Raw genomic sequence first — 13,574 nt, 5'->3', positions numbered from 1 at the left:
TATGTGTATATTGCTTTACAATCTGTAAATCTTTTACACATCTTTTCTATTGTAATTATCATGGTAAACCTTTGAGGTAGATATTACTATCTTCAGTTGTGCAAAGAAACTAGTCAAATAACTTGACTCTGGCCCTAAGGTTACTAAATGAGACTGCCAGAATTCAAAGTCAAGGCTTCTGGCTCCAATGATAAGCTGTTTTGCAATTCTTCGACACCTGTATGTGTAAGTAATTGTTCAGAACATAAGAATTACTTTTAGGCTCCAATATTTGTGTAAAATTTAATTAGTTGTGTAGTATCCAAAAATTTTAAAGAAAACATAGAGACAAGAATAGTGTTAACAAACTTGACACAAACAAGAGAATGTATTTACCAAAATTTCTAAATCGAAATGAGTGACTTGCGGCTTGACAAAATTAGGCGTGAAAGAAATCCAAAAGGAAGAACTCTGATATCAAAAGTAATGTAAATGAAGTAAGAAATAATATTCAGAGTGAATCCTCACGTTTTATGTTATGACAATGAATTCTTAATTATTTCAAATGAGATGCTCCTGGGAAAGCCTAAGGAACAGTCCTTTACACTTTTTTTTTGTTGGTATAATTGCAATCTCTACCAATCTGGCCTAGTTAAGTATACTGCACCACTAATCAATGATTAATTGCTTTCAGGTTTTAAATCTTTCACAGCACAGCACTACATGAAGTTTCTTATAATTATATTGTAGGCAATATGTTTTAGACTGTATCTTGCAGATCTTGTCCTAAGTATTTGTCTTCACATATATTTTTCAGAATCAGAGAAAGATATCATGCAGCTGACGTTAATTTCAATTCTGGGAAGATTTGGAGCACTACTACAGCATTTCCATATCATCTCTTTTCTAAAACTAAGTTTAATATATGTATTTTTACTGATAACTCAACACAACCACTTCATTTTATGCCATATGGTAAGCAATCTGGCAAATAAGTAGACAAATCTACACAAAGCTGGGATAGGCTATGTGGCCTTGAATTCAAAGTCTCAAATTATTTAAAAAAATTATTAATTAATTAATATTAATATAATTATTAAAAATAATCTTCTTAATTCTCTGAAGTGAATTAAGAAGAAAACATCAGAAAGTCTTTTGGTAATATTTAAGGGAGGAAAGCAGAACTATTTTCTTAAAGAATTATCTTCACATAGCTCACCCCACAATATTTTATCTTCCTACTATTAAATGCTTAATAGCAAGTATAGCAAGTTTTTAATATATTAAACCACTGAATTTCAAAAAGATTCTAGATAAAGATGGTATTTAAGTAAAAATGCCTCTTTCTATCTATTAGGAAGAAGTATTTCATTGAACTACAAATAAATTGTGAGGTAGAATAGACATGGTTACACAGAATCTCTATTTCCACAGTGTGGAATCTAGTAGCACAGTATAACTTATCTGCACCAGAATTAGCAAACCTATTGATTCAGTCTCTGTGGGTGAAACCCAGGAATTTATATGTTATCAAATTCACCTAATGATTTTTACTGTTCTAAAGTTTTAGAATATATGTAAAGTTATTTAGTGTCTTACTTTATTGTTATAGTCCACTTTTTTGCAAAACGGCATTTGTTCTTTAAACACTTAGGTTGCTAATAAGTGTCTACATATCGGCAGGGAACTATTTCCTGACATAATGATCCATTAAATATTTTCTTTTATTTATTAATTATTGTTATTATTGTGTTTCTTTCTTACTCTATTCAAGGCTCTACACTAATGCAGATGACTACAGACATAGCAGGGTTATATTGGTATATTAGTTAAGACCCTCTTGGTTTGAAATGAAGAGAAATCAATTCCCGATAGCTTAAGCAGAAAAAAATGTTTTTAAAGAATATAGGGATTTATTATCGAATTTAAGTATAAGAATTTTGGCAAACAATTAGGAATATATGAAAAACAGCAATAATCAAGCAGCCCAAAATTACTGTGTGCATCTTATTTAATTTCTTCATACAATTACTTCCTATATCCCTCTCACTCTCTAGTCACTCATTTCCTTTGCTTATCCAAAACAAGTGGGAAGACAAGCTATCCAGCTAGCTATCAATAGACAGTTTAGTATCTCTATGGGAACCAACTCCCGGTTCCTAAGAGCAAGATTCTTATTATTCAGCCAAGATCAATGGTGCTGCACCTTGATCCAGTCAGAAAGATGGCAGGTTGGATCATGTTGTCTTCAGTTGCTGGTCACTGTTAAATAGCATGCTCATGTAAGAGTTTAAAAGAGGAGATTATGGTATGTGAACATGAGAAGACAAATGACTTCACTGTATAGCATGTCTACATTTTGAGTTCCAAAGGAAAAGTGGAGAAAGAATGTAGATATTCATTAAAGTTTCTGTAATATAGCTGTCCAAGATAAAACCTTGAGTAATTACTACATGGGAAAGGAAGAAGAACCCACAGTGACTTTGGAGTCTGTCAGATTTTGTTTAGAGTCTAGAGAACAACCAACTGTAGAGACTTAGAGTCACTAAGGGCACGGACTTTGGAGAAAAGAGATATTGTTTAAGTGTGGCACTTAACACTAACTGTGTAGTCTCTACAAAATTGCATAGCTTCCCTGAAAATCAGTTAATTCATCTTTTAACCTTGGGATATAATACGTATATAATAGGTACAATAATCAAGAAATTACATGTAAAGCACTTAATAGAATAATTGCTCAGTAAAATATAGCTATTATTAATATTAATACTAGCATCCTAGAGTGAATATAACCTGCATAACACTTTTAAATTTACTGATCACATTTGTCTTTTTTTTTTTTTTTTTCATGATAGCCTCGTACCAGATTCTTGAAGGAAACAAATCGTGCTATTATAAACCCTATTTCACAGATGAAGAAACTAGATCAAAAAAGTGAAATAACTTAACATAAATCAACTAAAAAATGGGAAATCTACATTATTTTCATAGTGACAGAACATTGATAAGAACATCTCAATCATCACAGAATTATCTTCATATTATGGCATGAATATAAATATTAACTAGTATAAATGCTCTGAAAATATTTATTTTCAGAATCCTTTTATCATGCTGATACCCTTAGAAGGAGCAATATGTCTCACTTAAGTTGAAAATGGAAAGAATAAAACGCCCCCTGGAACCTTTGCCTAGCTATATCCAAGTTCCTGAGTGTATTTCCCAAGTCCCTAAGGGAAACTACAGTAGATTATCTTCTATGCAGAACTACAGTTTATCAAGGGCTTTAACATGAGAAACATACCTAGCTTTGTGATATTATATAAAAACAGAACTGATCAAAGAAATCACAAAAAAATTTTTCCAAAATATGTTTAAATCTAACCAGACTAATGAATGAGATGAATCTCACTTTAATTCCCCTTGATGAAGCTAGACAGTTACAATCCTTCATAATGTGTTGGTCATATTTTGTGCTCAAAACCTTTTTGTAGTATATGATACACTTTTATTGACTTTTATTATTCCTCTGTCTTTAGCTAATTATCTTGTCAAAGACCTAATTACAGATATTCTGCATTTTTGTACAAATGACCAGCTACTTCCCAAAGATCATATTTTAAATATATGTGGCTCTGAAGAATTTTTACAAAAGTAAGTATTTTTTAAAAATTTGATTATTGTTACAATCTGTAAATATTAAGTTACCACTTGTTTTGGGTTTTTTTTTAAACAGGCTTTACACAAACATTATAGTCATAATCAGCATAATTAAATCGATTTTGCCCCCTTTGCAGTAAATTTGAAGTTTTCTAAATCGAATTAACAATTTTATTCTTGATTTTATTTTATATTATGACTATTTATGAAAACAAATATTTAAATGATCTGTGACTAGGATGACCAACCATCTCAGTTTGCTTAGGACTGAAGTAGCTCTCAGGATGTGGGAATTTCAGCTTTGAAACAAGTAAAGTCCCAAACCAAGACAAGTAGCTCATCCTACCTGTAATAAAGCTTATTAGAACTAATCACAGTTAAGTAAATAAATTCTTTGGTGATATGTAATTTTTTGTTTAGAATAATACTTGCATGTTGATTAAATACGGATTTTTAAAAAAAATCACAGGGACCTTAGATGTAAGCATTATAACCTTTTTTTATACAAGAGTTAAGCTCTAAAACACCATTTCTTTATTAAGGCGGTTTATTAAAAACAACTGGAAAACCATGTTCTAATGTATATCAACTTCAAATACTTACTTGATTAAAAAAAAAAAATCATCTTTTAGTTTACCTAAACAACCACTCGCCTGAAATTCTCAGAGACTAACCTTGCACAAATAATACAGCTTTAAAAAAAGAAATACTTATTTGCTGGTATTGGATAGTTATTCTAAACAGTAAAGTATTAAAGACTAAAATGTTTAATACAGTGGATTCCCATTTATATAGCCTCCTCGCATCTCTACAAGTATCTAAAGATTGAAAAACATCTAATTGGAAGTAAAAGTGTGCTTCTTTTGAAATTCCCATTGTCACTGTCACTATTATTCCATCATGAATGTGTTTGAAATTATCTTTTGGGTAGTTCAGTAAATTTGATAATATTCTTATTAGTAAATCCAGTTGTTTATTGTGCAATGTTAACTGTCAATGGCTTTTAAGACTAATTATTTTCTGTTATGTGGGAAAAATATTTTTTTAATAACAATATATCATAAAATGTTTCAATAACATTCTTAGAATTATTTTACATTAAATAATAAATATAATTATTTTACATTAAATAATCAAAATAAATATTTATATGAACTTACATACGTTTTGTTGAACTAAGCTCACAGATATTCCCGTTTTTCCTTTCTTATTTGAACTTATTAACACACTCAATTACTAATCTGCTACCCTCTCCCAACATAAGATTTTGACAGTAAATCCTATGACCACAGGAAAATATTTGAATAAATTTAACCTTATATTGATTACTCATTAAAACTCATCTATTGAATGTACAGTTTTCAAAATGTACATCTGGACTTTTCTTGTTGCCAAAACATTAGATCCAAAGAACAAAACATTGTCAATTATTTGCATTAAGTTTCAGCAGTAGGAAACATCATCCATAAAAAAAATTGTATTAAAGAGATAGAAATCTGGAAAAGTATAATGTGGAGAAAGTTTACACACCTTAATTTAATTAGTGCTTTAAATAGGTAAATTATTAATAAACAGATGGCTCAATATTTAATATTTTAGTTTTTTCAGCCATTTAATCATATTGAAATTTCTTTAATTGGGTTTTATTAAGATAGGAAAGCTGTCAAATATTAATATAGGTTAAATAGACATTTATTCCCTAATGGGCATTGAAACATTTGTGTATATCAAGAATTTGCATATTATTTAAGAGTAAGAGCCTACTTGTATTGATACAACTTATTTTTATGTGTAGAATATTTATTACTGTTTTTTCTAGTATCTAATGAAATATATATTCATTCAAACATTATTTTTAGTGTATTCTTATGTAATTTGTCTAAAAATATGTCCTTAAAGACTTGGAAATTTGTTCATAAAGTTCTTCTTTATACAGAGAACACAGGTAATGTGTAATAAGTTAACAGTGCAATGAGTAAAAATTTAGACTCTAAAACTTATATCACTGCACTTCATTTGGAGCATTTGGCTGGGGAAAATACTAATTATCTGATAATATTCTAAAATAATGCTCAACTAAACCATGAAACATATGACTACCAACATAGCTGGGTTATATTGGTATATTAGTTGAGACCCTATATTTCTCAAGGTTAGTGAAGTAATACATAAAATCTTGAAAAGGGAGAAATGTAAATAATATGACTATAACCCATATAATGCATATATAAATTTCACATATATTTACAATTATTCTGATATTAACCCAGTGTTCTCAAACTTTAAATTGCTACCTGAGGATCTTGTTAGAAAAAGAATTCTGATTTCAGTTGGTCTGGGTGGGGCTTGAGGCTCTCCATTTCTAACAAGCATCTGGTGATAGCTAGGCTGCTGGTCTACAGTCTACATTTCAAGTAGTGAGATATTAGAAGCCAAGGATTGTAATGAGTTAAGAATTTAGACTCTCCAAAAATTAAAAAAAAAAAAAGTCCTCTTTTCCAGAACAGTACATGGTATAAAAACTAGATCTAATCAACAAAGTAATAAAGATGTTTATATTTTGTAATATTTCAACATTCAGAAAGATAATCATCCTAGCAAATCAAAATTTCTTTTTCATACATCAACTATACTGTTTTTGAAACTTATTTAACATTCATTTCAATGTAGTATCATAAAAGTCTTTGTCTCAAAATATCCCATGATTCACTCATGCTCATTCTCCCTTTCATTTTCTCTCTCTCACTTTCTTACTCTCACTTTCCCTGTCTTATTTTAAATAAGACAATATATAATGAACACAGAGCAAATCAAAGAATCAGAACAGAAACTATCAATTTTGTGAGCAGTTCATGGAAACTTAATGAAAAATTATCAGCAATATGAGAAATAATAGAAGAAAAGAAATCATCTGTTTCATTCAAAAAATATTTAAATTTGTCAAGTTCCTGTTCTTCAACCCCTATTTAATTAACATGGAGAAGGAGTCCTTGGTAATCCCATTGTCCATGCTCTTTTCCAATAGCTTAGGCTGGCTTTGGACTCTCCTGGGTAGCCCATGTGGGCACTGGATTTACAGGTTCAGGTGGACTGATGCTTGGGCTCCCAGTTGACTTCCTCAGGTGCCAGCAGTGGCAGCAGAGGGCCAAGTAGATAGGCAGGTTCTTGGACGTTTGGCAGTGTGCCTGCAATCAGCAATGAAAGTAGCAGAGAAGAGGCAACACTCTGGCTCCCAGAAGGCTAACGCTGGTGCTAGCAGTGGCAGTGACATGGTGGACGAGCCAATCCCTAAGGCCCCCAGTGGCTTGTGTGAATGGTTTTCAGCAGTGGCGGTGGTACCATACAATTTGGGCTTGTCCTCAAGTTCTGTGATGGTGTGCACAGGTGCAAAATGTTATGGATGGGCAGGGCAATCCCCAGAGCTCTGGATAGAGTGCTTGGGCATTGATGACAGGCACTTCAGGCCTGTTTTACAGCTTCCTGATGGTGTTCATGTGCACCAGAAGCAGTAGGCCGAGCAGCTCAATCCCCAGGTCCCCAGCTGGCATGCTTGGGTCCTGGCGGGTGTTTTGACAGGCATCCTGATGTTTTGTTTTAATGGCTCAGGCATAGATGGGTGGCGTGATTCTCAGGGCCCTGGGCAGTGTAGTTGGGCACGAGGGGTGTAGCACTAGATAGGGCAGAACTGTCCTCAGGGTCCCCAGTGGTACGTAGGGGAAAAGGCTGTGATGGGCAAGATGTATTGTTTCCCAGCCCCCTGGTTATATTTGGGTGCTGTGCGGCAGGCAGGCTAGGTCTTTTGTCAGGCCTTCCGTTGGTGCACATGCATGGCTGGGTCGCAGATGAGGCATGGTAATTCCCAGGCTCCCAGGCATTGGACACTAGGTGGAGGCGCAGTGTGACCAGAGGAGGCCTGTCCTCAGAACCCCCAAGTGGTGCACACAGATGAAGTTGGCTGTGGTAGGTGATTTAAGTATTTTCTTTTCTTTTCCTTTTCTTTCTTTCTTTCTTTTTCTTTTTTTTTTTTTTTTTTTTTTTTTTTTTTTTTTTTTTTTTGAGATAGAGTCTTGCTCTGTCACCCAGGCTGGAGTACAGTGTTGCAATCTTGGCTCACTGCAACCTCCACCACCTCCTGGGTTCTAAGCGATTCTCCTGCCTCAGCCTCCTGAGTAGCTGGGATTACAGGCAAGCACCACCACACCTGAGTAATTTTGTATTTTTGGTAGAGATGGAGTTTCATCATGTTGGCCAGGCTGGTCTCAAACTCCAGGCTGGTCTCGATCCACTCTTGCCTCGGCCTCCTGGGATTACAGACGTGTGCCACCGCACCCAGCCTAATTTCTTATCTCAAAAATCTGACTGTAAGTCTTACTAATTTAACTTAAAAATAATTCTTATTAGCTTCTGTGTAAAACAACAAAATTTACTGTACTTAAAAGCTTTTGATGAATAAATCATAACTGCATTATCAGTAGTAAACCACAAGTGCCTCTTAAGGAAATACTAGACATTCTTTCTTAAAAATTCAACTTGGGCCAATTGCTTGCAGAATGGTCAAATTTTATATATGCAATTTGAACAAAACAATTATTTTATTACTTAATTGACAGTTGTCAAGGAATGTTAGAATTGAGTACTGAAATAAATTTTTAAAAAGAAAAAAGAAATTCTACAATAATTAAAAATTTTACTTGGAAATATATATTTTTAAATTAAATTAAGAAGGTATCATTTATCTCTTTATTCATCACTGACATTGATTAGAACGATCTTCCTATCTACTTGAGAGTCTTGTTTTTCTCTCTGGGACTCTCCTAGTAGAGATGATGCATTCTTTTTAATATAGTACAAAAAATCATTTTATAAAATTAAATCCTTGTAATTAAAATTCTAAAATAATCTTTTTAAAAAATATTTTTAAAAACACTATAATTTCATGACAATTTATATTAATTTTTTTTTTAGATGGCATCTTCACTCTGTTGCCCAGGCTAGAGTGCAGTGGCACAATCTTGGCTCACTGCAACCTCTGCCTCCTGGGTTCAAGCAATTATCCTGCCTCAGCCTCCTGAGTAGGTGGGACTACAGGTGCATGCCACCATACCTGGCTAATTTTCGTATTTTTGGTAGAGATGAGGTTTCACCATGTTGGCCAGACTGGTCTCAAATGCCTGACCTCAAGTGATCCACCCACCTCAGTCTCCTAAAGTGCTGGGATTATAAGATAGGCGTGAGCCACGGCTCTTGGCCTGATTTATATTAAATTTGTTCATTAAACAAACGATTATAAATTGGAATTGTCTTGTACTCAGTGTAAAAAGAAAACTATTAATTACCAGTGAGGAAAAGACTAAGTCATAATATATACAGTTTTAAGTAACAGATTACACTCATTAGCAGTAAAACTACATTGTATATATTGCTGGGAAAGAAAAGAGTCTGGTTTTTTTTCTCAGCAAAATTAAGGATTTCACTTAGCAAACTTGAACGAATTGATTACTTCCAGCAAATTTGTTACAGCCTAGGGCTTCAAATATTAAAATGAATTTCAACTTTTAAGACCTACTTTGAGGAAAAAAATAGATAAAGTGCATTTCTCTTTTACATAACTCTGCTCCTCCACTTGTAAAATCACAGAACCATGTGGGTGGATAGAAGGGAACATATCATAGCTTTGAGCTGTTTCACACACAATTAAAAAATGTGTTCTCTTAATAAATCATTCAATGAAGAGTTTCTTGGATGACTTTAATTTCTTTCTTAATCTCATTCATAGTGCTTTTCCTAATATTCTGTAATTAACTGTGGTTTACATCTTTAGTAAATAACTAATGACCACAAAAATAACATACCATACCAAATTGCATTTGATTTTAATTCAACAACGCTGTACTAGAACAAATATCCCCATATGTAGATTCTCTGTATATACCTTCACTTGAGAGTGAAACATCAAAGAAAGACCTTATGCTAAATAAAGTTTATTATTATTAAAAGCTATTTGTAAAAATAATAGCATATTTCAGCCCCAAGATTTTTAAAGAGCTGAATTGCACAAGCATCATTAACGAATAAACTTGGCCAAAGGACTCTCAAAGCTGTTACATGAGTTTTCCAAGAAAACATGGCCAATTATATGTGAAAGTGGTACATAATTTAATATTATTATTTCTAGATGTAGAATATTAAAATGCAGCTGTCACATTATCTTTGTTACTCAAAAGCATTGTCTATTTTTCGAAGCTAAGAATTATTAAATCTTCCCAAGTTTGAATTAATAAAAGTTTAAATAACCCAGTGCCCTGCTTTTCCTAAATAAAGTGACTAGTTTGAGAATTTTTGAATTACATATTACTTCGAATAAGTAATTACTTTATTAAATAATTAATAATTATTAATCACCTTAATAAGACAAAATATAACTCCTTTATTGTTTTGTATTTGTGAAGTGTGTAGTAGGGTGTTTCTCCTCTGGAGATTTTGTGGGAAAAAAAGTAAAATCCTAGGATAGAATGAAATCAGCATTTTTTATTTCCAGGTCTAATAACTATATTATAAATTTTGCATACTATACGCCCCACCAAAAGGGCTCCTTAGGACTCAGCATATATATTTGTTTTGAGGGATACAAAATTCCAGTTTCACCATTGTTGTTGTTGCTTTTTTCATTGACTTTTTTTTAGCAACATCATTTATATAGTTATGTTACTATCTGTCTTTTGTAACTGCATAACTTAGTAGAGACAGCATTGCAGACTTGAGAATTGTTATAAAACATAATTCGATATTTAAAAAAAAACTTCTTTGCAGAATGTTCAATTTTTTGAATTTTAAGAAAAGCATATGTATTATATGTATGAAGAAAAATAATCATATTCGAGTGAGGAGGCATTAGGGATAGTTGCCATTTTATAGGTTGGAGGGAAGTCTTAAGAAAAACAGCGCATTTGAATAGAAAGTTTCAGATCTCCTTGGTCCAATTCCCACTTGAGTATTCGCTGTTGGTATCCATTTATGTCCCATACAGGATTTTTACTCAAAAGCTTGACCCTCCTCTACTAACTACCTCATGCCTGAAAGCCCTAGTTTTAGAATTTAACCATTCTTGTCTCTCCAAGTCATAAAGTTTAACTTTTCCTATTCATAGTTCCCCTGAAGGCAAAATAATAAACTTGAGGAGCACTGGTTTACTGAAACAACAGATCATTGATCTCTATCTGTGCTGAGTCAGCTCCAAATACCACTTTGAGCATAAAATCCAGGGCTATTTTATTGGTTGCAAAGACCAATTTACTCAGATTAAGGATACGGCAGATTTAACATTGTAGAAATTTTCAAGGAGCAAATCAAAATGTGTGTACATGTGCCAAATGTGTGCACAGACACATAACTATCTGGAAAACACTGTGTGCGGTACTATAGTACTATTATTATTTTAATATTTTGTTATATTTGCCTTACATTTCAAACTTACTTATCCCAAGTATTTTAAGTCCAGCTTAGTTACTGAGTTTTCTTAAAGAAATACCTTATGGAGACTGAATTATTTAAAAAGAAAGAAAGTAAGAAAGAAAGAAAGAAAGAAAGAAAGAAAGAAAGAGAAAAGAAAAAAAAAGAAAAGAAAAGAAAAGAAAAGAAAAGAGAAGAAAAGAAAAGAAAAGAAAGAAAAGAAAAGAAAAGAAAAGAAAAGAAAAGAAACACCTTCAGAAGCTGTCAGCAATCCTGGCTTTCAATATTTACAAAATCAAAGTAAAATAGTTTATTTTCTATACATGAGTTTAACATTACACAATACACCTCTGTGACTACTTCTTACACGTAGAATAAATAACATTTTAACTTAATTCAAATCATATAAAACAAGGGTATGTATTTATTCCAATGAAAGAGCACTGCTCTTAAATGTGGGTTTACAAGGAGCAGCCAGGGCAATGAGAATCAATATTCATAGTTTGAATGTTATTTAGGATGCTTTCTTGCTCATAAGACAAATTTGAGTACCTACCATTTTTTTGGTGTTAACGTTATTAGGAATAGGAAATGGGGGTAATTATGTGCAAGAATTCAGCCTCTTAGTGTTCATCTTAAATGACAAGTATACACATAATAATTCCTAAGACAGTAACTAGCAGATAGATTGGATCAAGTATAGAGATAATAAATAAGTAAATGTGCAGAATAAATAAATAAATGTGCAGAAAGTTTGATTTTCTTGTATATGAGAAGAAAAAGCCTAAACTTTCTATTGTATTATAGACATTCAGTTCATTTAACAGCTGAAGCTTTATAGATGATTAGTAAATAAAGCATATGTAGTGCTTATATTTGGAATGTTACGAAACTGAGAAAAACACCTGGTATGTACAATCTTAAATGGATGTTTCCTGTGCTCATGTTATAAGCACTGTAATTCCCAATGTGGCCGTTCTTAGAGCCCAACCCTTCTCTCCACACTACCCATCTTACCACACCTTTCATTTCTCTTTCTCTTGGTATGGTAACCTTTTTTTCTTATCATGTCTGATATCTAGAATCCTCAAAATTTATTTTTTATTGCACTTACTTATTAAATTTTCACCCTTCTTTCTATTATTTAATGATTTTTCTCTCTTTTCTTTTTCATTTTCTCTAGATAGCACCGTTCAACAAAATTATCATGTGGGCCACGTAAGAGTTTTAAATTTTCTACTAGCCACAATAAGAAAATATAAAAAGAAACAGGTGGAAATAAATTTTAATACTACAATTTCTTTAACTCAATATACCTCAAATATTTCCATTTTAACATATAATGAAAACAAAGAAAATCATTGAGATGTTTCACATTATTTAATGTGACAAGTTTTGAAAATCTAGTGCGTATGTTATACTTATAGCATATCTTAATTAAAAGTAGCCTCATTACAAGTGATTAGTAGCTGCCTGTATTCACTAACCACTATACTAGACAGCATAGCTTTAGATCATTAAAGATAAACTATTCAAAATTGTGGTCTTGCCACATATGGTAATAAAAGGAGTAGTTCACAGTTCTTAGAAAGTGTGATGGTTATTGGAAGCTCTATTGTCCTTTAAACAACACTAGAGATTTAATCTTAACTGATAATTCTAGTACCATATTATTTTATGAAAATAATTTGACCTAGAATTCTAGAACTAACAGTAAGCCAGAATTCAAGGACAATGTAAAAATGAAGACATTTTCAGAAATAGAAACATTTTATGTCCATAAATTATCTCTCTAAAAAAAATTTAAAGATGTACTTCAACAAAATAAACAATGAACCCTATAGAATACAGATCAATAGTTAACATAACTTAAAAGGTTCTAAAATATAGTAAACAAAAAAGAAAAGAAAAGAAACTGGTAGAGGCTCCTTTATCTATCTCTGCTTGCTTGACTTGCTATATTAACACTCTTCATTTCCTTTCCAAAACAGAATGATTAAGGCTCATAATTTATTGTATGTTCTAGAAGAGCAGTTAAACATTTTGGTCTCAGATCCCTTTAAACTCATGAATTGTTGAGCACCCAAAAAATAATTTTTGTGGACTTTGTCTATGAGTATTTACCATGTTGGAAAGTATAATTGAGAAAATTTTAAAGTATGCATTTATTATTTGAATTAAAAATACTGATAAACTTATGCATAAATTCAAATAAAATATTTTTATTAAAAATAGCCACATATTACAAAACAAAAATAATATGCAAGAAATATAGCATTGTTATGTATTTAGAAATCTTTTACATGTTTGGTTTGATTAAGATCATTGACAATCACTCTGCTTTTCCCTTCACAGTCTATTGCACTATGTTGTGAAAGTATATAAAGAAAATTATTTAGTGAAAAGTATATAAAGAAAATTTAGTCTCACACAAATATGGATTTGCATAGTAGTCTTTTCAAATAATTGTGAACATCTTTCTTTGA

General features: G+C 32.0%; 1 protein-coding gene across 3 annotated transcripts in view; it reads left to right on the top strand.

Moving 5' to 3' along the window:
* The window catches only part of PIK3C2G (phosphatidylinositol-4-phosphate 3-kinase catalytic subunit type 2 gamma), a 381,818-nt gene that overhangs the window by 53,393 nt on the left and 314,851 nt on the right, over positions 1–13,574 (top strand). For all 3 annotated transcript variants that reach the window (XM_074403237.1, XM_074403236.1, XM_039461721.2), the window contains exons 4-5: positions 797–954; positions 3,519–3,633. In XM_074403237.1, the coding sequence (XP_074259338.1) occupies positions 797–954; positions 3,519–3,633 (273 nt within the window). The remainder of the gene's footprint in view (positions 1–796; positions 955–3,518; positions 3,634–13,574) is intronic.

This window comes from Saimiri boliviensis, chromosome 7, assembly GCF_048565385.1.
Source record: "Saimiri boliviensis isolate mSaiBol1 chromosome 7, mSaiBol1.pri, whole genome shotgun sequence".
Lineage (NCBI taxonomy): Eukaryota > Metazoa > Chordata > Mammalia > Primates > Cebidae > Saimiri > Saimiri boliviensis.
This window is presented reverse-complemented; position numbering and strand designations above follow the sequence as displayed.